Source organism: Anabrus simplex, chromosome 12 (assembly GCF_040414725.1).
Source record: "Anabrus simplex isolate iqAnaSimp1 chromosome 12, ASM4041472v1, whole genome shotgun sequence".
In the NCBI taxonomy this organism is placed as follows: Eukaryota; Metazoa; Arthropoda; class Insecta; order Orthoptera; family Tettigoniidae; genus Anabrus; species Anabrus simplex.
Window position 1 is genome coordinate 11,664,091 of NC_090276.1, and position 25,190 is coordinate 11,689,280.

General features: G+C 38.5%; 1 protein-coding gene across 2 annotated transcripts in view; it reads left to right on the forward strand.

Moving 5' to 3' along the window:
• Window positions 1-23,450, forward strand: part of OtopLa (Otopetrin-like a) — a 415,689-nt gene extending 392,239 nt beyond the window's left edge. For both annotated transcript variants that reach the window (XM_068229841.1, XM_067156226.2), the window contains 2 exons: window positions 7,472-7,645; window positions 15,851-23,450. In XM_068229841.1, coding sequence (XP_068085942.1) covers window positions 7,472-7,645; window positions 15,851-15,985 — 309 coding nt within the window. In that variant the 3' untranslated portion in view covers window positions 15,986-23,450. The remainder of the gene's footprint in view (window positions 1-7,471; window positions 7,646-15,850) is intronic.
• Window positions 23,451-25,190: the final 1,740 nt, after the last annotated feature.

The following is a 25,190-nucleotide window of genomic DNA, read 5'->3' on the forward strand; positions in this document are numbered from 1 at the left end:
CGACTAAAAGGGGCAACCAAGGGATGATTGAATTAGAACCATGAAACTACTTTTGATTAGTACCATCACACAGGGAACACCAAGGGTTGCCTGTACTTGCGAGTAGTACCACTATATTAGGTACGAAATAGGTTTGCAATTAGTAGCAGCAAAGAATGTGTCGCTGTGAGTTTCCAGTACCCGTGAGTCGTACCCTTGTGAGCAACACCACGGGTCTGGGCATTGCCTGTGATTAGTACCACTATATGAGCGGCACCGTGGTTCTGCGTTGCCTGCGCTTAGTACCCACTATGTGAGGAACACCACGGGATTACCCTCGCCCGTGATTAGTACACCTAGGTGAGGAACACCATCGGTTTGCATTGCCTATGTGTGGCGCCATTATGTGAGAAACCCCATAGGTCTGCGTTACCTGTACGACGTCCAATACTTGTGAGTAGTACCATCATATGTGGAACACCGTGAGTCTGCGCTACTTTTGATTAGTACCCCAACAAGACAAATACCATGGTTCTACTTTACTAGCGATAAGTACTATTATGAGGGGCCGTTGACCTGTATTTTGTACCCCTCTAGACAACAAGTATCCTCGATTCAGGATTTTGCTTTAGAAGTGGTTCCTTGGTCAGTACTACTATTATTTCTCTTTTTTTTTTAAGTCGGATCCACTGATTGTTTTGGTTTCATGTCCATCCATCCATTCATTCTTCATGACATTTTTTATTTTGGTCAGTGGATGATTTTGAACTTTTTGTTTGTCATTTCATTTCGTACCATTAGGGGCCGATGACCTCGATGTTAGGCCCCTTTAAACAACAAGCATCATCATGAAATTAATTTTGCACATTTTTACCTAGTCAGATTAAACTCAGAACTTTTATTAGTAACTATTATTATGATTATTACCATATTTTTTTCTATTGCATAGGAATTAGTTTCCATAATAATTTTCATTATCAGTGCAGGAGTGAAAAATAACATCAACTGAAATGCAGTGATACAGCTAGCAGGAACCTGCGGTCCTCTAGTTTTCTGACCTGATTAATAACTTGGTCTAGGAGGTTCGCTATCATGAAATGTTACATTCCGGTAAACACTACTGTACTGTCATTTGCATTCCCATTTGTATGTGCAGAAGTTAGTATTGTCAGCATCACTGACCCGAGAAGTGTCATCATTGCAATGTGCTGTATTCCCTCCTCCACCCCGCCCCATTACCTTCGCATGTCTTCTTGCTTTTGTAACAGTCACTGGAACTTCTTCTTCTGAATCTTCAGAAACAGCATATGATGGTCCGGGATCATTCCATGGTTTTTTTTTGCGCACAGGTCCAGTCGCTGAAGATTTACTTGCAATGCTAGAGTTCACTACACTTTCATCTTAACAGTTCTCTAAACTTTGTCTAATTCAAATAAATAATCATTGTCACTGCTGTCTAAATAAACATGCATAAGTATTTCTTCTTCATTCATATTTGCCGCTTTTATATAGCAAATTCAACTGAGACAATCGCATTCACAGATAAACATGCCTAGTACAACACGTATACAGCATTACTCAATGTAAACACAGCTGACAGGCCTCGGGTAACCATGACTATACACGGCTACACATATTACATATTATTTCCATGAAGATAACAGAACGGCTTCCTTAGTGCACGAAACCTGGACCACAACCGATCATCGTGAAGTTTATTAATTGATGGAAGAAAGAAGAAATCCTCAGTAGCAGACAACAACAACAGAAAAAAAGAGACACTAAAAACGAACAAAATCTGATATAGTTCGGTAAATAACATCTATCTCAACGAGCACTTAACACCTAGGAATGAGACCCTCGCCAAAAAAATGCTGTGAGCTACGGCAACAGGGAAAAATATTAGGCACATGGACTGCAAAGTGTATATCCGTAAGTTCCAGGACAGTCCTTCGAGGTTTGTGGTAAAACCTGAAGTTCTGCACGAACTTGCTCACTTCACCTGATCTGGAAACAACAAGGTAATCTTTCCTTGTGTTGTACCCACTTCAATTCCAAGCTTTCTTCTCTTAATTTCAATATTTGCCCTTACATAACCAAACATGGGTCCTGAAAACAAATTTCTTAAAGTAGAGGAATTTAAATGTGAAACCCTAAATAATGATATAAAATGTAGAATTTTAGAAAGTAGATCATGTGAATTGAAAGTCCTGCACATAAATGCACAAATGGATGATAGGAAAACTTAAAACGGTCCACCTTTTCAATACAAAAATGTTATAGTTTATTTATAACATGTATTTGCACTTGGAACTAGTTTCAACGCTGTTTTGCGTCATCATCAGCCAAAATGTGGGAAATAGGCCAGCATGTAGGCATTTATATTACACAAGGCGTTACATTAAACAATACACATCTTACAAGGAGATAAAAACAGGGACGAATGTAGAAACACATGCATCGTTGAGAAAGCAAAAGTTATACATATTAAAAATAAGCTTAACAACACAACTTGCAGTGCGAAAATATTTGCCTTGAATGATTCCTGAATACAAAACGCATGCGCACACAACTTCTAAAGAGCCAGCAGGCAGGAAAAAGTAAGGTGAAACCTTAAGAGTTCTTCTGAGAAGAGTTCATCATTCTTTCTATGTTCCGAATAACTAATGAAGTCTCCCTTGAGTTCCTGATAAACATACACAACAGGAAATTAAACAATACACATCTTACAAGGAGATGAAAACAGGAAAAGTTATACATATTAAAAATAACCTTAACCACACATCTTGTAGTGCGGAAATATTCATCTTGAATGATTCCTGAATACAAAACACACACGCACACATTTCTGAAGAGCCAGCAGGCAGGAAAAAGTAAAGTGAAACCTTAAGAGTTCTTCTGAGAAGAGTTCATCATTTTTCTATGTTCCGACTAACTAATGAAGTCTCCCTTGAGTTCCTGATAAACATACACAGCAGGAAATTCTCCTTCACTCTCAACAATAGCTATAAAGACCAACGGTAAATTTCATTTTAAATATTGTGCAGAGACGTGAAAGCATGATCTTGAACATGATATAACTCCTTCATTTAACCCCATTTTTTACACAAGGTGTTACATTAAACAATACACATCTTACGAGGAAATAAAAACAGGGACGAATGTAGAAACACATGCATCGTTGAGAAAGCAAAAGTTATACATATTAAAAATAAGCTTAACCACACAACTTGCAGTGCGAAAATATTTGCCTTGAATGATTCCTGAATACAAAATAAATGCACAAAGCATGAAAAATAAATTTGATGATATCCAAATTATCTTAGATCAGATTAAAGAAGTAGATATTCTTGCACTCTCCAAAAATTGGTTAACCAACAAACTAATCCAGGCTTTTGAAATAAAAAACTACATTTCTCATCATGTGGTAAGAGAGCAGATAGTTGGGGGGTGTTTTGCTTTATGTTTCAAACAAATGGAAAAGCAATGTCATAAAGGAAGTAAATAAATCTCATAGCATACTGCAAGTCATGATTACACCGAGCTTGATAGCTGCAGTTGCTTAAGTGCGGTCAGTATCCAGTATTCGGGAGATAGTAGGTTCGAACCCCACTGTCCGCAGCCCTGAAAATGGTTTTCCGTGGTTTCCCATTTTCACACCAGGCAAATGCTGGTGCTGTACCTTCATTAAGGCCATGGCCGCTTCCTTCCCACTCCTAGCCCTTTCCTGTCCCTTTGTCGCCATAAGACCTATCTGTGTCGGTGCGACGTAAAGCAACTAGCAAAAAAAAAAAAAAAAGGTCATGATTACAAAAGGAAATCGAAGATATGAAATCATTACCATCTATAACCCACAGAAAAGTAACTTGCCAAGTTTTATGTTTGATCTAGAAAATATCCTAAATAGTAGTTCAGGGCATACTTCAGTAATACTTGGAGATACAAATATAGACTTATTCTCAGCCTCCAGAAACAGAACTTTGTGCGACAATTTAATAACAACTTACGGCTATATAACATCTAATAACAAATACCCAACTAGAGTATCGAAAACGACCTCCACATTAATTGATCACGTACTGGTCACAAACAGTAGTAAAAAATGTCATGTATTCAATATAACAAATAAGTGATCACTAACTACTGGTGTGTGAAATTTCTAGTGAAAAATCAGTTCAAGAAGTACCATTAATCAAAGATAGTGGCAAGCAATTTGTAAATTACAACAAATTAAATCAGTATACCCAACTTACATACATCCTACAAAATAAATTTAACTGTGAGGAAAGGGACATAAAAACTTATTATAATAAAGTTGAGTATATTAGCACGGGAATTGAAACCAGCTTAATTTCAATAGAAGGAAAGAACCGCAAAGACATTCCCCTAAAACCTTGGGTTACCCAAGATTTACTAACACTTATTCATGTCAAAGACTCACTGTTTTTGAAAACTAAAATAAAAAAACCCTCTGCAGAAGTAATTGAAGAATACAAAAGAATCAGTAATAAAATAAAAAGAGTTACAAAAAAGGTATTATGAACACAGATTACAGAATTGCAAAAACCAAAAAAGAAATATGGTATGTAGTCAATGAAGTGTTAAATAGGAGGCTTGGACATAACCATGGAATCAACCATCTGGTGGTAAATGATGTCAGCATTACAAACACATTAGGACATATGCAATAATCTAAATGAACTATATGTTAACATAGCTAAAAATATAAGAGAAGGTCTTCCTGAAGATGAGCAATTTCATGGCAGCACAACAGCTGAAAGTCAAACTAATAGTATTTTCATGTCTCCAACTGATGAATGTGAAGTGCTCAAAATTATCACTTCTCTAAAAAATAAAAAAATTTAACAGAAGATAAAATAACCGATGTCATGTTAAAAACCTGTGTTGAAAGTTTAGTGCCATATATTGTGGAAATTATTAACCATTCAATTCTCAATGGAGAAATACCGCAATTACTCAAATGTCCCAGAATTGTACCTATCTTTAAATCAGGAGATAATACAGATCCATCCAATTACAGGCCAATTAGTATATTATCTGACATTGGAAAACTCATAGAAATAGTAGTAAAAATTAGATTGGTAAATTTTCTGTGTATAACTAATTACTTTTCCAATAATCAACATAGGTTTCTCCCAAATTGAGGAACTGATAATGCTATATTTGATACAGTAATTGATGTTCAAAAGTAGCAGGGCTACTCATAGATCTTAAAAAAGCTTTTAACCTGGTTGACCACAAAATACTTCTGAACAAGTTAAAAATAGCAGGAATTAGTGGTTTAGCACACAAATGGTTCCAAAATTATTTATCAAACCAAACACAGTATGTGATGATTATTGATACTAAAAAAAAAAATCAAACCAAACCCCATGGCACTACAGCCCTTGGAGGGCCTTGGCCTACCAAGCGACCGCTGCTCGGCCCAAAGGCCTGCAGATTACGAGGTGTCGTGTGGTCAGCACGACAAATTCTCTCGGCCGTTATTCTTGGCTTTCTAGACCGAGTAAAAGTTCTAAGCAACAAACAAAAACGGGAGTACTGCAGGGCTCAGTATTAGGTTCTATTCTATTTTTGATTTAAATTAATGACATACAATGTTTGACACTAAAGGGAAAATGTAAATTATTTGCCAACGATATCTTAATAACTTATAAATGACTCAAGTGAAACACAAACTATGGAAGATATAAATTGTGACTTGAACAAGTTATCAGACTGGGCTTTATCTCAAAAAGTGATCATAAATATGACTAAAACAAAATACTTAATCTTTCATAAAACAGCCCATAAGATCACAGCACCTAACACTGTTACCCTAAAGGACCAGGTAATAGAAGGATTATTAGAACAATCATGAATAAAACGCACCATGTAGATGGACAATGGAGGTTGTTGCCTAATGCGGTGGTATACCGGGAAAGTGAGTCAATAATGGACACAATGAGGAAAAGGAGGATAGCCTTTTTCTGTCGGATATAAACATTAGATGAAACCAGGCTATTGAAACAACTATTTAACTATTTTTGGAAAAGTAAAACAGAAAATAATTGGTTCAAAGAATCCAAGACGATTTAGAAGAATTAAATATTACAATGCAACCAATTGCAAATAGAGGAAAGGAAAGGATTCTGAAGAACAAACATATAAGAAAACTTTGCTGAAAACAATGCCGGGCAGCCAGGTCGGAAAGAATGAAAAGGTTTTGGGAGAGGAGGAGGAAGATGATTAAAATTAAATTCCAGTTAATTCTTTGAGGATTTAGATGCATATGGTTTGATTTCAGTGTTCAAATGAGGGCATAAAATATGTTAATAAATAATAAATATAAAAATGTTACAGATGACCATATCAAGAAGGAACACAGTAAAACAGATGTAGATTGCAAAGTTAAATCTATCGGTCTAATAGAACAGGATGTCTATTGTAGAATGAGTACATGTGCGATGCATAAAACAATTGTAAATAACATTTTACTCAATGACCATTTGGCTGAACTTAATTTTCAATTCAACAATTTCAAGATTTGAAATGTGAACATCATATTGTCATTCACATTTTTTATGTTTTATTCATTTCATATCATAATGCCATTCAACACTGATTAGCTGAAAAAGGCCATGTAATAGAACATACACTAATAGGTGAGTGTGTAAAAATATTGAAAGGTGGATTTTACCAATATAACTTCTTTTTTACCAAAATGTTTATTATATCTTAATTGTAAGTCTGTATTGAATGCAATATGAAATTTATTACATGGAATGATTTCCTGTTCCACATCACACATACATACGTATAGTTATTGTATAAGTTGAGAATGACCCGTTTTGCTTTCCAGTATAACACCGAAAAAAAATTAGTTTTTAAAATCTAATGACAACTGGCAATTATTGTCATTTAAAAATAAACCATTGAAATATTACAAACAGCACACCTTCGTATATGTTCCTCACTTTGTTCCCTCCAGGGAACGACCTCCATTTAAGAGAGTCAAAGTATCAGAGTCGTTATACTCTCTGGTCTGTAGTAGATGGAAACAAAGATCAATATTGCGTATGCATGGATTTTCAGCTGACTTCATGATTAAGTGTCCAGCCACCATTGTATGCTAAGAATGAAACAAAGTCTGAACACATTTATAACATTTTAAAAATTTAAATGAAGAAAGATAATGCATTCTTCAAAATTGCTTGTATTTTGCTGAAAATACAGTTTGTCACCATAATGTCCACTTAGAGCATTAATTTCCAATAATGGAACTGGCCCTGCTGGGTTGTAATTATGACAATATGCAAAGAAAAGTGAAAGATGGTGCAATAGTTCATTGTGGTTGTGACATTGTTGTGCCTCTTAAGTTTAAAAAAATTAGAACCTTATCTTGACACACAAAATCTATGAAACTGCTATGAGATATAACAGTCTTGTTTCTCAGGTGATGCTAACTGTATGTTGTTCTCTGTTTATGCAGGTGGTATTGCAGTTACTGTTCATCGCAGACGTGGCTCGTCGTCGGGTTCACTTGCCGGAACATGATCGCAGTAAACCAGGCCGCCAGGTGGTGACTTTCCTGCTCATCTGCAATGTCACCATGTGGGTCATCTACACCTTCGAGGTTCAGAAAGTGTTCGCCAACCCCGTGCAGGTTTGTGCTTGCATATGCATTGTATGGAAGATAGGCTAGAAAACCTGTTTTTCCAGATTTTATTGTTTTGGCCACCAAACACCTCTCCCAGGAGAAGGATGGCAGAGGTGACAAAATATTTGGAACTACTAAGAAATTAAAAGTGATAATATTATGAACTATTTTTTTTTTTTTTGTGTTGATTATGTTAATAGACAATTTCTTAAAATGGAGACAGATCCCATCAAAGCTGACAGAGAACTACTGCATACAATTTAAAAGTATGTCAGTCATTGGATTGCTGTGATAAAATTCCAAAATTATATGGCGTGATCAAAACATTTCCATTTGAGGGCGTTGCTGTAGTGGACATGCAGCATAGTGCAGCTCTGATGTGGGTATATAAGCATGGACATGTAGGCAAAGGGATTAGTGTGGCAGTCGTGTCGTGCCGAGGTGTGTGCGTTAAATGCGGTCACGTGAACTATGAAAACGTAATTGCCATACGTGTCCAAACAGGACCAACGTGCTGTTATTCTGTTCTTGGCTGCCGAAGGACAAACGCTGGTGGACATCCATCGCAGAATGAAGATTGTGTATGTGGTAGCATGACCGTCGAAAACCACTGTTACAGAATGGTGCACCAAGTTCCGCGCAGGTCACATTTCGACACACGACGCCGGTCGCTCTGGGAGGCCAGCCTCATCCTGAAGGTACGCCAACTCAAGTGGGAGACACTCGAGTACCTGATCTCTCCATGTGATTATGACTCCTTCAGTTGCCTGCAAAAGGCCTTGAAGGGTCAACACTTCCTGTCGGACAAGGATGTGCAGCAGGTGGTTACCGACTTCTTCACGCATCAGGACACAATGTCTTACCACATGAGAATCTTCAACCTGGTGCATCTGTGGGATGAGTGCCTCAATGCTTACAGCAATTTGGCTTCATTGACATCCTGATTTAGGACTGTACGGCCGTTGAATGGAAACTTTTTGATCATCCCTTATATCTCAACAGTTTTGTTCTCATTTCCTCCTTGTGGGTGGGGTTAACTTCCAATAAGTAACCAGGGGAACCTGACCCCTACAGAGCGCATCCCCAGGTGGCGGATAGGGGGCCCCTACAGTATGTAGGGCTGGTTGAAATAACCAATACAACCCGCGGACCAACAGGTAGCCCAATTCCTGGGGGTTTTAAAATACTGGGACACCCTCTCTCCAGGGGTCATAAATATGGAGGGCCCTTGCCCTGGGTTAAGGGTGAAGACCTCAACGGCATCTACGGCGGAGAAGATGGACTTCGGTACGGCGGAGATGGCGGAAGAGGCAACCCATCCTTCTGGGGTGTACAGATGGAACCTACTGCCTTGTAGGACGAGGAAGTCATCCTCAAAGGCTAAGGGAGTAAACCCTGAAAGAAAATCCTCTTATGCGTTAGGCCTAGCAAGTCAGCAGGAGAGTATTGAGTACAGTTGCTTTCAATAAGAAAAAGAGCCTCGGAAAGAATATTATAGACCGGACTGACACGTCCTCTCAGACAATTGTAAAGTATGATGACCGTAAGGCTGATGATATACAATGTTCTGAAAGGAAACCCCAAATAAAAAAAGAGACCCAAATATCGAATTGGAACTATGAACATTCTGTCATTAACTGGAAAGTTAGAAGAACTCCTAGACATGATGGATAGAAGAAAAATATCAATATTGGGATTAAGTGAGACCAAATGGAAAGGGATTGGAAGTAAGACACTTCGTGGAGGTTATAAATTATACTGGAGTGGACAGGAGAAGGTAGCGAAAAATGGTGTTGGATTCTTAATTAACGAAAGGACTGATGCTACAGCTGAAGTTATCTGCAAAAGTGATAGAATCATTAAAATGTTCATGAAACTGGAGAACACTAAGTACACCATCATACAAGTGTATGCCCCACAGACAGGCTGCAGTGAGGAAGACAAAGAGAAATTTCGGCAAGACCTGGAAGATACAGTTAATGAGGAAAATGTTATTATTATTGGAGATCTAAATGCGCAAGTTGGGGTAGACAGACTTGGGTACGAGAACATCATTGGTCCACATGGATTTGGACAAAGGAACCCAGAAGGAGAACAACTATTAGATCTGTGCAGAAGAAATGATCTTATAATCAAAAATACATTCTTCAAAAAAAGAGACAGTCGCAGAATAACAAGGTACAGTTAGGATGGCCAGTATAGAACATTGATTGACTACGTAGTCACAAATAAAGATGGTGGCAGATACATCACAGATGTAAAGGTCATCCCTAGTGAAAGCATGGACAGTGACCACAGATTGTTAGTAGTAGACTTCAAACATAAGGCAAATGAAACGCAGAAACTTATTACGAAAAAGCCAAGGGTTAAAACTTGGAAGTTGCAAAAAGTCCAAATAAAGGAAGAATACAAACTAAGGATTCAACAGAGTTTGCCGAAGTGTGAAGTAACCAGCGTTAATGAAGAATAGAAGGTCTTCAAAGACACCTTTGTGGGAGAAGCCAAAAACCTATGTGGAGTTACAAGTTCTATCAAAAGAAAAAAGGAGACACCATGGTGGAATGATAGAGTGAAAACAGTGGTGAAAGAAAGAAACCGAATAAAGAAGGCACTGGACAAAGAAAAACAAAAACAGGGACAAGAACGAAATGAACAAGAAATACAAAGACTTCAAGGAGCATACAGGAACAAGAAACTTGCTGTAAAGAACATTGTAAGGGAAGAAAAAGAGAAGAAATGGAATGAGTTTGCAGACAAACTGGAAGAGGACAGTAGAGGAAATATGAAATTGCTATACAGAGTAGTGAAAAACAAGCGAAGGGATCAAGAGGCCATAAAAGCAATAGAATGTGATGATGGAACTCTGGCACAAGAAGAGGGAGAAATTAAACAAGAACTCAAGATCTATTTCGAAAAGCTGCTGAATGGAGATACAGAAAACATAACAACGGATAGAGGAGAGCCAAGTCGAGGAACCACAACTGAACCACCAATTACATGGCTTGAGGTTGAAAATGCGCTCAAGAGCATGAAGAAAGGAAAGGCAGTGGGCATAGATGAACTAAGTGCAGATATGCTGAAAGCAGCGGGAGTTCCAGGAATCCAGTGGCTCTATAGACTGCTCAACAAGATATGGGAGGAAAATACTATTCCTGAGGACTGGAAGATGGGCATCATTGTACCCCTGTTTAAGAAAGGAAGCCGACGAAAATGTACTAATTACCGTGGTATCACACTACTGTCTCATGTCCTGAAAATATTGGAAAAAATAATAGAGACCAGAATCAGAGATATTGTGGAACCAATTTTGGAAGAACAGCAGTCTGGTTTCAGACCAGGAAGGTCAACTACAGACCTTATATTTGCAATTAGGATGCTAATGGAAAAATACTGGGAGAAGAACAAGCCTTTATTTCTAATATTTTTGGACATTGAGAAAGCATACGACAGTGTACCAAGGGAAAGAATTTGGCAATGCATGAAAGAACTTCAAGTGCGAGACAGCCTCATAGACAAAGTGAAAATGTTGTATAGTGGGAACAGAAGCTGTATTCAAGTAGGATGTGGTTTGTTGGACTGGTTTGAAACAAAGAGAGGAGTGCAGCAAGGCAGCTCATTGTCACCACTTCTATTTATTATTGTGATGGATGTAGTAATGAAATCTATTAAAAGGAAAGAACATGGAGATATCAAAGCCTTCATATTTGCAGATGATGTTGCAATCTGGAGTGACTCAGAAGAGGAATTGGGAGAGAGAATACAAAGCTGGAATGAGGAGTTTAAGAAATATGGTTTAAACATCAGCAAGACCAAGACGTTGGTGATGAAAGTGTATGGGGAAGGAGCAGAACCAATAGTCATGTTAAATGAAGCTCAACTGGACAGCGTTCCAGTTTTCAAATACTTGGGTAGCGTTATATCAAATGACAACCTAGCAAAACATGAGGTGAACAATCAAATCAATAAGGCAGCACAATTTTACCACCAGGTAAGACACCTGCTGTGGGATGAGCAAATACCCATGAAAACAAAAATGACATTGTACAAGTCCTATTATACACCAATTCTTACATACAGTCTCGAAACCACAACACTGACCAATAGAGATAATTCCAAACTTCAGGCAGCTGAAATGAAATTCCTACGCACTATGATCCAGAAAACCAGGAAAGACAAGATTAGGAATGAGAAAATTAGAGAAGAAGTAGGAATAGATGATTCTCTCCTTAATAAGATTCAGATATCAAGACTGAAGTGGTTTGGCCACATGAAGAGGATGCCAGTAAACAGAATTGCAAGGAAGGAATTTGACAGAAAGGTAGAAGGAAGACGACCCGTGGGAAGGCCACGAAGGAAATGGATAGATTTAGTTAAGAGCGATGTACTGCTGAGAGGTCATGATTGGGACAAGTTGGTGGAGGAAGAATGATACAAGGACAGGATGAGATGGAGGAGGCTCATATACCACACCCGGGAAACTGGAGATGGTTTAGGATGATGATGATGTATTGAATAGGTGGACATTCCTTTAATTCTTATAACTGTAAATAATACTTACTTACTCCATGGCTCTATGGTCCTTTAAGGACCTTAGCCTCCTTCACCACAGCTCTCCAGTTGTCCCGTTCTTCAGCACGCCTACGGCACCTCCTGTCTCCAACGGTCCTCAGAACAGTCTCCACATCCTCCAGCCATCTCATCCGGGGCCGACCTCTCCTTCTATTGCCTCCATGGTGCCCTGTCAGTGCCTTCCTTGAAAGTCTTCCCTCTTCCATCCATTGCACATGCCCCAGCCATCCAATTCGTCTCATTTTTACTGAGGTCACAAAGTCCAGATCCTTATACAATAATCTTGTTTCTTCATTTGTTCTGATTCTCCATAAATCTCCCTCCTTCACCGGTCCAAATATCTTCCTCACTACTTTCATTTCCCACACATTTAATCTCCTCTCTGTGACCTCAGTCAATACCCATGCCTCACTCCCATACATAAGTACAGGTTTAATTATTGTTTTGTAGAGAGTCAGTTTTAATTTTCTGCTTAAGTGTTTACTTCTCAGAAGGGGTACAGTGCTCTGTAGGATCTGTTAGCAGCCTTAATACGATTTACAATATCTGTCTCAACTTTATTTTCTGATGTTCTTACTGAGCCAAGATATGTGAAGCTATCTACTGCTTCAAAGATGTAATCATCCACTTGGAGTTTTTTGTGTTCCTTTCACTTCTCTCCTTTACCATATATTTAGATTTACCCTCACTTATCTCCAAACCCAAGGACCCAGCCGCATGTTTCAGCTTCCCTCAAGGCAGTTGTAATTGCCTCGTTACTTCTAGCAGATATCACCACATCATCTGCATAAGCCAAAATTTGGATCAGTCTATTGTAAATATTACCACCCGGATTAGTAGTTACTGATCTTACAGCTTTCTCCAACACTAGGTTAAATAACACTGGTGATAAGGGATCTCCTTGCCTTAGGCCTTCTTTGGTTCTGAAAGATCTTGACAGACTTCCCTGCACTTTTACCAGACTTCTGCTGTTCTCCAGGGTCATCTTAGTCAATTTTATTAACTTCTATGGGAATTTAAACTCCTTCATTGTTTCCCACAATGTCGATCTCTTAACTTTGTCATAGGCTTGTTTAAAATCTATAAAAAGATGTCCTAGTCGAACGTTGCATTCATATGTCTTTTCCAGAGTCATTCTCATGGTGAAAATATGGTCTGTCGTTAATCTTCCAGGTCTGAAACCAGCTTGGTACTCCCTTAAAATTCTTTCTACTCTACTACTAACTCTCTTTGTTATGGCTGTAGAGAGGATTTTGTATACTATACTCAGTAAGGCTATACCATGATAATTCTTGCATTGCATGCGTGACCCCTTCTTATGTATAGGGCATATATTTGCTAGTGTCCAGTCCTCTGGCATTTTACCTGTTTCTCATACCTTTTTAATTATCTCATGTATTTTCCTCACCAACACTTCTCCATGTTTTACCATTTCTGCCGTTATGAGTTCATTTCCTGGGGCTTTACTGTTCTTCAATTGTTTTATAATTTCTCTTATTTCTTCAATCGATGGTGATCCCATTATCGTCTTCATCCTCATCTCCATTCTCCTCATTCCTCTCTTCCCCCTCACACTCGTCTCCACATTCCTCCTCCTCATCTCTCTCTGAAGTTTCCATACTACCTGATACTTCTCTTTCTTCATTTATTGGTCTGAACAGAAAGTAATGTTTTGAAATGTTTTGCCAATTTTTCCAGAATTTGTTCTTTCCCAACAATCAGTCCATCAGTCTCATCCTTAAGCATATTCACTCTAGGATGATATCCCTTCTTTACTTGTCCAACCCCATTGAAGAATTTTCTACCTTGTTTGTTTTCAAAATTCTTCTGCATTTCATCCACTCTCTTCCTTTCTTCTATTATTTTCTTGTTCCTTATCAATGTATTTGCTATTCTCCATTTCTCTTTAAAAACTGCTATATTATTTCGGGTGGGTCTCTGTAGCATTCTTAGTCGGGCCAGATTTCTCTCTTCCAGAACCTTACTTACTTCTTCATCATACCATTTATTTCTATTCTGTTTCCTTCTGTCTCCAAGTACTTCCCATGCTCTTATATTTATTGCTAGCTTCGTTTCTTCCCACATTGTATTAATGTCCACATCCCTGTTTCTGCCCATGTGTAGTTTTCTTTGCAGCTGGTCTCTATACTCTTCCTCCTTCTCATCCCTTAACAGTTCTACATTATAGACCTTGAACTGCTCAGCTCTGTCTCTGGGTTTAATTGCCAGTCTTTCTTGGAACTTGCTCCTCACTAGTATGTGAGTTGAATCACTGTCTTCACCACGCATGCTTCTCACATCCATTATATTGGAGGCATGTCACGCATCTATCGGCACGAGGTCTATTTGGTTCTTTGTCAGACCATCCGGAGATATCGATGTCTCTTTATGGATCTCCGCATGGGGAAACCATGTGCTCTTAATCACCAGCTCCTTGCTAAAGGCAAAATCAATTTCCATCTGCTCTTATTGGATTCTTAGTGTTTACTGTGATATCCTGTCACTGGGTGCTTTTCTTTCTGTTTGCCTACTTTGGCATTGTAATCCCCTAGGACAACTTTAACATCATACTTGGGCAACTTGTAATATACTTGCTCCACTTTTTTCATAGAACTGTTCTTTCTCATCCCCTTTCGCATCCTCTGTTAGGGCGTGGACACTAATTAGTGATACTGTCATCATCATCATCTCCCTTTCAATCTAACCGGCACAGTCTGGGGCTTATTGCTTCATATTCAATCATATTATAACTGAACAATTTTTTTACCATAAACCCTGCCCTATTCTATTTTCTTCCTCTCCACTATTGAACAAAATATAGTGCTGTATATCTGCCACCTCCATTATCTTCCATCTTATCTCCTGTAATGCTGCCACATCTATCTGATATTTAACTAATTCCTCCTCCAATTTTCTACTGGCCCCAGCCTGAAAGATTGTTCTCACATTCCATGCTCCAATATATCCATTTCGTTGCCATTTAGCGCACTTTAGTCGTTGTAAGTTTGGGACCGTCCGGTTATTTTGATTTGGTTTCTGAACAATATGTAGTTTTGTGGTGATGGAGTTGTTAGCCCCACATACCAACCCCCAACTTGGAGGACCAGGGACTCTTGTCATTGTTACCATACCTTAGCCGAGGCATTCCGGTATTAAGGTGCCAGTTATTCGCCCTCATCCCTCCCCCTAAGCTATTGATGGGAGTAGGATTTGCTGGTTGCGTAGAAGGACACGCCCCCCCCCCCCCCCTACTAGAGCATTTCCCGGTATTTACTAGTGACACCTACTCGACATTGGTGCCCCCACCAAGACCCACAAGCAACCATTCAAACTCCTCCTTTCTCAACCGGTCTTGTGACCGGCTATGGTGGAATTAACTGTAAATACTAACTACATTTAAATGCTACAGAATAATCCTGCCTTTTCAGCAGAGCTCATAGTTCTTCAGCAATTCATGGTAAAAACTACATGTTAAACCCCATTCTGGGTAAATATGTCATCTCTGCAACAACCATTAAATAGTAAAATATCTTGTCATTGTTTAAAATATACAAGAGCAAACCTAGGTATATTTTTATTTGAAGTTGTTCTTGGTTTTGAGCTGCTTTGAATAATAACTTTGAACATTTTCTCATTATCTAGCTGGACTTCTACGGGTTCTTGGCGTGGGCCATTGTGCAACGCGTGACATTACCCCTGTGCATCTTCCATCGGTTCCACTCGGCAGTGACGCTGGCCGAAATCTGGAAGACAAGCTACAAGGCTCGCTTGGAGTGAACGGACTAGCAGCAAGTACTGTGACAGTGCCAAAAAAAAGGAAGAAAATAAAAATAAAATGGGTTGGGACAAGTAGCTTTACATATCGTAGGAGCAGACGAGACCAACATGTATTGTTCAATTAACTAATAATTTATTTATTAATTCTTTAAGAGGCACTCTTCATACTAAGATGGTCCAAGTTCAATCAGTGTATGACAACATGTAACAATGACTGAAGCTTGACAGATCAACATAATACTCTGTCTGCTACATTTTAACATATTACGTACTTACACTGTTCATTGAACAGATTGAGGGTTGCTGATGAAGTAATCTTTTTATTGCACATAAGAACATTTCAGGGCTGTTGTTTTAATATTTTCTATCTTATATTCTAACCCTTACAACAAAAGTACTGTTGTACTTATCTTAAAATGTCGCTCGTAGTCTTTGATGCTCGGCCATAAGACGTAAGTGGCTCGGACAATATTAAAATGGTGCATTTTGCGAGTATGTGCCAAACGAAACAGAATGTTCTTTCAGTACACATTGGTAAGACATTCCTCTGCTGTGGTTAAGTCCCGTGTGTGGGTCTTGCAACAGGTTTTGAGGCTGAGAAGTTGTAGTTTCGAGGAGGTTGTACAAGGATGGATGACAATGTTGTCAGTCTTGTGCCTATTTCAGTCCAAGTTTTCTCAAGAAGTTTTAAAGTCATACTCTATTATATCTTTATAAAATAAATCCAAATTGCAGGGTGGCTTTTAGTGTCTGTCTGGCTTCTTTTATTGGGATAACTGCCAGACATATCTAAATTTTATATTTTTAATACAGGAAAAGGTGGTTGGATTTGGACTTATGAGTTAATCAAAGAATTATTTTTCTGTGATAAGTATCCACTTTAAGAGGATACCCCTCCTCGATCCAAGGTTACCGTATTAATTAGTTTCCCCAAGGAACTAAAATAAACTATGAAGGTGGTCACTGTCTCTCGCCTTATATCATAACTCGTCAGTTGTTCACTCTAGAGCCAGCAAAAAATAGTGACCGAAGCTGGTAGGGCACCCGTACTATTTTCTGTGGTGGCCATAGCAAGCACATTCTTGATGGTCTTTTTGTGCTGCTTTCTTCTGTTGTTTCATTGTTGACCTCAGCTTCTACTTGGCTGTTCCACATTGTCTTTAGAGCTCTGCATGCAGTTTTCCAATCAGGAGGTCGACACCGTTCCAATAGTTGCTTTGGAAGTTGAGTTTTCTCCTTCCTAGAGATACGGCCAAAGCAGCAGAGTCGCAACTCCCTAACTTTATTTTTGATCGGTTGATTAGGACATGTCTTACTAAAAGTGGGATGCCAAGAATTGTAGGTAAACACTGCATTTGAAGTACCTGTAGCTTACACAGGTCTGCAACTAACAGCACCCTGGTTTCGGAACCATATAGATAAAGTGGAATAATAGCCCCATTATAAACCCTAATTTTGGTCTGCAGGATGATGGTTTTTCTTTTCCAACAGCACCATTTAAAACTGGTAAATGTTGTCTGGGCAGTTACTTGAGACTGCCACCTTTGAGGCTGAGATCAGGAAACACAGATATTTGAAACCATCTGCTGTTTAGAGTTGGTTGTACTTTGCTCCTACTTGTACAAATGCACTTGGTCTTTTTTGCATTTATCATCAGGCCCTCTGTTGTGATATCTTCTAGCTTGTATTAGTGCTAGATTTAGAAAATATCGAAGGTGCAAAAAGAGCTACTTTAGCAGGAACCCTCTCATGTTTTTATTCAGAATAAACAGAGTTTAATGTGCAACCCAGAGCATTAACAGCAGTAGAGAGTTGACAGAGATTTTAGAAGTGCACAAAAATAAAATATTGCTCAATATAATTTTGATGCTCAATATTTTGGTCATGAGAATTTTAATTGTCACTTCATTTGACTTTGATGTTGCCAGCATCGCCCACGGTTGTCACTCAAATCTGTACTTACAACATTGTCGTGGAATCAGTGTGAACATCACAAGCCTGATGTCTACAAGTGTAGGAATAGTTTCAAGAACCACAGCCAAGGACAGTACTTGTTGGAGATTTTTTTTTTTTCCCTTAAGTGTTACAGCTTTGAACAGAATCTTTCAATAAAATATCTCCTCTCAAATTCGTGTCCATTTTAAGCATCTGATTCTTTATCTACTATCATCAAGGTATTCCTAAAACTGCAGATGACTAACAAACAATTTTTCCGATGCCAAGAAATATTTTCCTTCGTATATATATGCCTTCATTAACAAACAGTGTGTTCAGTAACCAGGTCACATAAATCTGGGATTTCAGGAGATCTTATGGCTACTTTTATAATAATACTTAAACATTGTAAAGTAAGAAGAAGTACTTTGTAGTTTATAGCTGTGTAGCAAAAATTGCAACACTAAACCCATGTTGTGCCTACATCTGCAGCAAAAAATTAGCATGTAATTCATAAGAACGAAAGGCTAAGTTAAAAGTTTGTCTTCTTGTCTATCTTCCTGATGTTGTAGATCTGTTTCTCAAACTTGTTTTCTAAACGACCTGTTGCCTAAACTGCAGATACACAAAAATGTACAATGCATTAATTTATCCTCACACAGCACATCACAAATACCATATATGACAATGCCTCAGAATAGATGCTCCTGTGCACTCTGAATGTTTAGCAAACTGATAAATCCTTCACAAACTTTGTACTAATAGAAATCCCTTTTGACTCAAATAAGTGATTGTGAATCGTCAAACGAAACTCAAATATAAATTCTCTATAGTATGTTTCTGACAAACTATTAGCTGACTATGTGCTGTCTTTCTTCATGCAGTATTTTAGTTCCACTGCAAAAATGGAACATACTGTGAAAACGTAAGTGTAGTTTTGCAGAAAAAAGTAACTCAAAAGAGTAGAGTTTTATAGGTTATTCGGTTTAACACAGAGGTGGTCAAGACCAGAGAATGAGAATATTGTATTGTACCAGGAAATTATTTAATAATAAGCCACGACTAGATATATTGGAAAGTTAAGATATCTCAAACACAGGGCACACTGGATGTAGACCTGGAGCTGGGTACAGAGAGAGGTCCTAACTACATTGAGTTCAGATTATTATAAACTGAATTTATTCACATAAGGTTCACCTTACAATTGTGCTGGGTACAGTGTTGTCTCCATAGACCCTCCTTGATGAACAGCGACCCAACCATGGAAACACGATCCCTTATAGACAGCAACCAAACCATGGAACCACAATCCCTTATAGGCAGCAATCAAACCATGGAACCATGATCCCTTAAAGGCAGCAATCAAACCATGGAAACACGATCTGTCGTGTTCAGCAACCAAACCATAGAACCACGATCCGTTGTAAGCGGCAATGGGTGGTCGTTGATTCTTAAAGGTCCCGGCGCAGGGTAACCACTCACTGATTATGTTACGCAAGTGTCCACATTTAACTGCCCCTCCCCCCATGAGTATCGGAATGATTTACATAAACCATAGCACTTTGTGAATGATAGTTGTTGGCTTCGTTCTAACTTAGAACCCAAATGTAAAATTAGAAAAATAAGCCATACTTGTGAAACTTGTGGTGGCTTTCCATAAGAAAAAAAAAATTAAGTTTGACTTCTATCACTTGCATAGAGTCTTTTGCCAAATTAATATTTGCACTGTTCATTGGAACTCATCATAACACAGTTTATTCCTATTCACATCAAAAAATAAAATGTCTGAGGGAATAACTGTACTGTTAAAATTATAATTCTAAAGAAACTGAATGTTTGTAGTGACCTACTAGAAGCACAGTTCACTTGGAAATTTCACTTGCATTTTATGAATGTCTGTGAGTGCACTTGTGTCCATGTAGTATAAATCACTAGGGAAAATCACTGTCATTCCTAACTACTGCATTTGATTTTGGAGAAATTAACATGTGCACTATAAAATGCCATTGTTTCTGAATCGATATCTCAATTGGTTTAGGATATAGATAATTTTGTTGGATGGAAGTTTTGAGACTGTATGACGCAACCTATCCTTGACAAGCGCTGGCTGGGTAATGATGCAAGTAGTGTTGTGCAGGCTGATTACTTGCCCCTGTGAGACTTTATTTTTGTGAGCGCTTGAAAAATACTCGCGCCTATACCTTATAAATTCTTTACGGCATATTTTATTTAAAAAATACTTGATGTACGGTCAATTCCAGTACAGTATACATAAATAATGCAAAATGGAAAACACCCTTGGCTTTGAGAACCTGACTCATATTGAAAATAAGAAGCTGGCTGAATGAAGGCTTCCAGTGGTTGAAACTGAACATTTGCAAAACCTTACAAGTAAACCTACCTTGCCACCCTCAGCTCAGAGAGGGACAATCTGGAACTGTCAATGGCTGGATCACAAACTCCAGTCTCCTCACTGCTAATCTACGTGATTATTTGGAATATGATGAAAGTGCCTTCCTATTATTATTTTTACAGTAGAATTCCTAGTATCCACCAAAAACAAGACTGGACTAGTGCAGGTTAACTTGAATTAACCATGGACTAGCTCATAGAAGACCAGAAGTATCCAGAACATTATGCAAAGTTTATAAATCAATAGCCTGAGGTCTGATGGAGAAACTGGAAGTCAGAGAGAGGAGAATTCTCAGGAAAGGTAAAGGAAGATGAGGAATTCCATAGACGGCATAATTCCAAGCTCTACAAACATATAGAGATGCTCTCTGATTGTGGTAGGAAAGGGAGAGTATATTTCTATGGCCGTACAGTAAGACTGCCTCACAAAAGACTGACCAATTGCCTGTTCATCTTCTGGCAGAACAAGAAGATCGGTACCACTTAGCTGACAGAAACTGAAAAGGTCATTGAAGAACTAGAAATATAAAATCTTTAAGACAGGCGGTCTGTACGAGTCCATGGATTTCAGGAAAAACCCTGGAAGAAAGGTACCCCACAGAACAGATGAGAGAAAGGAGTTAACCGGTAAAAAATGTGCCAATACTGGGCAAAGATCAGATACCAACAGTGGTCCAAAGTAGGCTCATTCGAACCAAAAAGAAGACAACACCTGCAGTAGTTATGAATAAGGGAAATCAAATATAAATGTAAAAAAGGGAAGGATTTGTGATTTGCAGTGCACTGAGTGCATTAGCATGGCAATGAATGTCATCTCAATATTCTGATGGATGTCTTCAATGCTGCGAGGGCAGTGGCATGGAAAACATCTTTCTTGATTCTGAGTCTGATGTAGAAGTCAATAAAGAAAGATGTAATCATGCCCCAGGCTACAAGCATAAGTCCCACAGCCACCTGTCCTCTCCTCAGTTGGTCGGTCGGATGACGAACCAGCCACTTGTAGGCTGAATCCTACTCTGCATTTGCCAACCTATCAGTCTCAATGGTTGGTTCGGTTATATTTCTGCGGTTACCTTTTTCATTGAAGGCAATTTTGTCTGTTCGATAAGTGCTGACAGTAGTGGAGATGCAAAGAACTTCTTCCTGTGGACAACCATGCTGAAATCTTTCTTCAATAGATGACATTCATATGGTTGAAGTAAAAATAATAAGATACCACTCTTTTTTCTTTTAAAATGCTGTTTTTCTTTTGAAATTGCCAGTTATGTTGATGTTGGATATGAGTTTCTACATGGTACATTTCAGCAAAGCTTTCGGTTCCAAATTAAGCATTTATAACTATAGTGTATGTAAAATTATTTCACTTCTAGAAAACCCTGTAAATTTTTTAATTGGAATTGTATTAACCCCAGAAGATTTCTCCTTCCACAATAGTGTTTCCATGACTGAACTTATTGAGATGCCTAGATGTGTAATTTATTTATTTTTATGCCATACAATCAACTTTTTTAAATCCAACTCGTAGGCTCTGTGTACTGCTCAACTTCTCGTCACACTGTGATAAAAATGTGGTCAAAATTGCAAAAAGAGCCTTCAGGTTTGTGATGTTTTGCGTATATCGTTCCACAAAATACTCTCAACTTTGAAGAAAGACATTGGAACCTCATATAAAAAATATATATGTATATATAAATATATGTATAATATTGTTTTACTGTTTGTTGTACTTGAATGTATTAATATTCTCTTGTGCGTAGTTCTTGCCATTTTTATATCCTTTATGTCTCTCCTTCCTGTGGATGAAAGTGTACGTGTGAGTGAATGAGTGTGCCTGTGCTGTAGGTTAGAATTTGTACAGAACTGAGAGTAGACTGAATGGAAAGTTGGATGTGTTCCTGTCCAGCACAGCTTTCGGAACAAGACAGACCAATCAGCTGAGACGGTTGTTACTGTATTCATCGAAGAATAATTAGGAGCATCGAACAAACATTAGTGTCTTGGAAGAGGCCAATGCAGTGGTACGAGTCAGATAAGATATCACAGTCGGCAGCCCAGAAGATGGTCTTTAGTGGTTTCCCATTTTCACACCAGACAAATTCTGGGGCTGTACCTTCATTAAGGCCACGGTCACTCCCCCTCGTACCCCTTCATCCCATCGTCATCATAAGACCTGTGTCGGTGCTACATAAAGCAAAATTGTAGGGGGGAAAAAGATATTGCAGAAAAGAATAAGAAAGAGAAAAAAGACTGCATTATTGTGTACAGTGAAAAGGGGCTTTCAGCAAAGCTTTCGGTTCCAAATTAATTTTTCTTTCAGATAAAATCCCCATATGCCTTTGTTGGTGAGACCTAATGTTTACTGTGCACTATGTCTTCCGGTATGGACCAGAACAATAGGAAAGTGACCGAGGTATGAGCAATGCTAGTAATGTCATTCCTTATGCAGTCAGTCCCTGTTATGAATTGTGGGAAAATGTTGCTCATAGGGTCAGTTGGTGTGGGCATTCCAGTGGGTTTGGCAGACTGATATGTAATAGCAACTTCTGGCTCAGTGATGAAAGCAACTGGAAACTACATCACTCCTCATTTCCCCATACGCCTCTTCAGCGATGCCTAGGCCATCTATGATAGGTAATGGTGGAGCTGTTGAGGATCCAACCAACCTTCGGGCTGAGGATTGAACATACGTAAGAACTCCATAATCAGAACCTTAATAGGAAGACATCATTATTCTTGCCAGTGAGAGAATCCCTATGATATGTACGATATAATATTCACCTAGTCTTTTATTCCGAGACCATGACAGCTGAATGGTATCGTCTCTTATTTCTCACCATGACAGCCATTGTTCAGATATGAGGTAGTGAAAGTGGGGTATTTTAAATGATAAGTCCTATCCATGTGGTTCCAATTAAAACTGGAAGTTCCATGGCTACAATCATAATATCAACAGTTGCGTAAAACTAACTACAAGCATCCAGACAGCAAAATTCAGGAAAGGTGTAAGGCAGGGCTGTTCTCTCTCACTGTACCTTTTTAATGTGTTCATTGAAGAAGCCATAAACAAGTTTAAGGCAAATACCAAAGGAGTAAAAGTAAATGGACACCATATCCAATGCATTTGTGCAATTGTAACAGACTCCAAGAAAGAGTTGTCCAAGATGCTGAATGGATTGTCATCAGCATTGTCAGATTCATGCTTACACATAATGTTAAGAAGACCAAGGTACTAGTTGTGAGTAACATCCTGAATGAATTCACACCAACATCAAGCTTACTGACTAGATAGTGGAACAGGTCATCAGTTTCCCTTGTCTAGGAAGCCTGATCACCAATGACAACAGGTGCAGCAAAGATATAAAAAGGCGAATAGCATTTTCCAAATAGGCATTTAGTAATAAGAGGAATCTTTTAATCAGTCCAAATTTAGATTGTGGAATTTGGAAGAAATTTGTGATTTCTTTTGTATGGATGTGAATCTTGGACAATCAGAGATCAGGATTAGAAACGACCGGAAGCATTTGAGATGTGGGTCTGGAGATAAATGCTACGGATTAAATGGATTGAAAAGAGAACAACAAAAGTGTTCTACAAGAAATTCAAAGGAAGAGAGAACTGATGCTAACGATGCAGAAAAGAGGAGCTGAATTCACTGGCCACGTCTTGTGACAATACATTTCTTACCAATCTCCTGGAAGGGAAAAATCATCGGGAAGAAAGGCTGATGACACCCGAGGATAAAATTCCTTCAAGACTTGGCACAGAGTCTTCATGACCTGAAACAAGGAGCTGAGGACAGAGGACATTGCCTTTAGACAGTAATGATGATGTATCCAACTGATTCTTTTACAAAACTGCATTCTGTGATGGACAATGCAATGCTTCAGGTTCCTTGATGGCTGAAAGACAAGAGAGTATTGTCACCGGCATCTCACTAAGGTGGCTGCCTTTCAAATCCTAGAATTTTTGAAAATGAAAGTTTGATTTTGATTCCGTGGAGAACTCAAACTTTCGTGGCTAAGATCACAATACCAACTGCCACAAAAAACTACAAGCTTATTTACTTAAATGTTTACTTAGAAAGGAAGCAGTCAAGACCTTAATGAAGCTACAGCCACAGTAAAAATCATCTTCAAAGCTGCCAACGAGATTTGAATCGTCCACCTATTGAATCCAAGCTTACATCTATACAATCCAAACTGTGCAGCCAATCGTAAATTGCTGTTTAAGTCCTTGATTATATGGTTTGAAAATTTTGGCCATAATCTAGGAAAGGTGATTTTCCATTTATTACACAATTTTGGATAGCTTAATCTTACTTGGATTTAGTTCCACAAATGCTAAATAACATATCATGCTATGAGATTTGTCTAGCGAATCCTGTCTGCTGCCAGGTTCCCTGCTGTATCCCTACAGACATTTGTGTAGAAAGCAAATGTTCGGTGGCAGGTGTTGAGTGGCGCTCTCCTTTCTCCATGTTCACCTGAAATATCCACATCAGTGCACGTTTGGGGATATTTCTATTATCCACCCACAGAACATGGCCCACAAATTGCAGTCTTCTTTTGACAATGGTTTTATGCAAGCTATTCCCTTCCATTCAGGACTTCATTTGTAATTTGGTCAAGATACCTTATTTTTGGGGATTCGTCCAAGGTACCACTGATAAGACATTGCAAAAAGATATATCAGCAATTCTATATTTGTAATGTTTGTATATGATTTGGCTTTTATCAGAATAAATAAATGGCATTTCCAGTGGATGTTCTTTTTTGTTCCTCATAGCTGTGTTGGATGTGAGGGCTGTGGGCCATTGTACATCACCAAGAACAGTGACAGTCTCAAAAAATGAATAAAT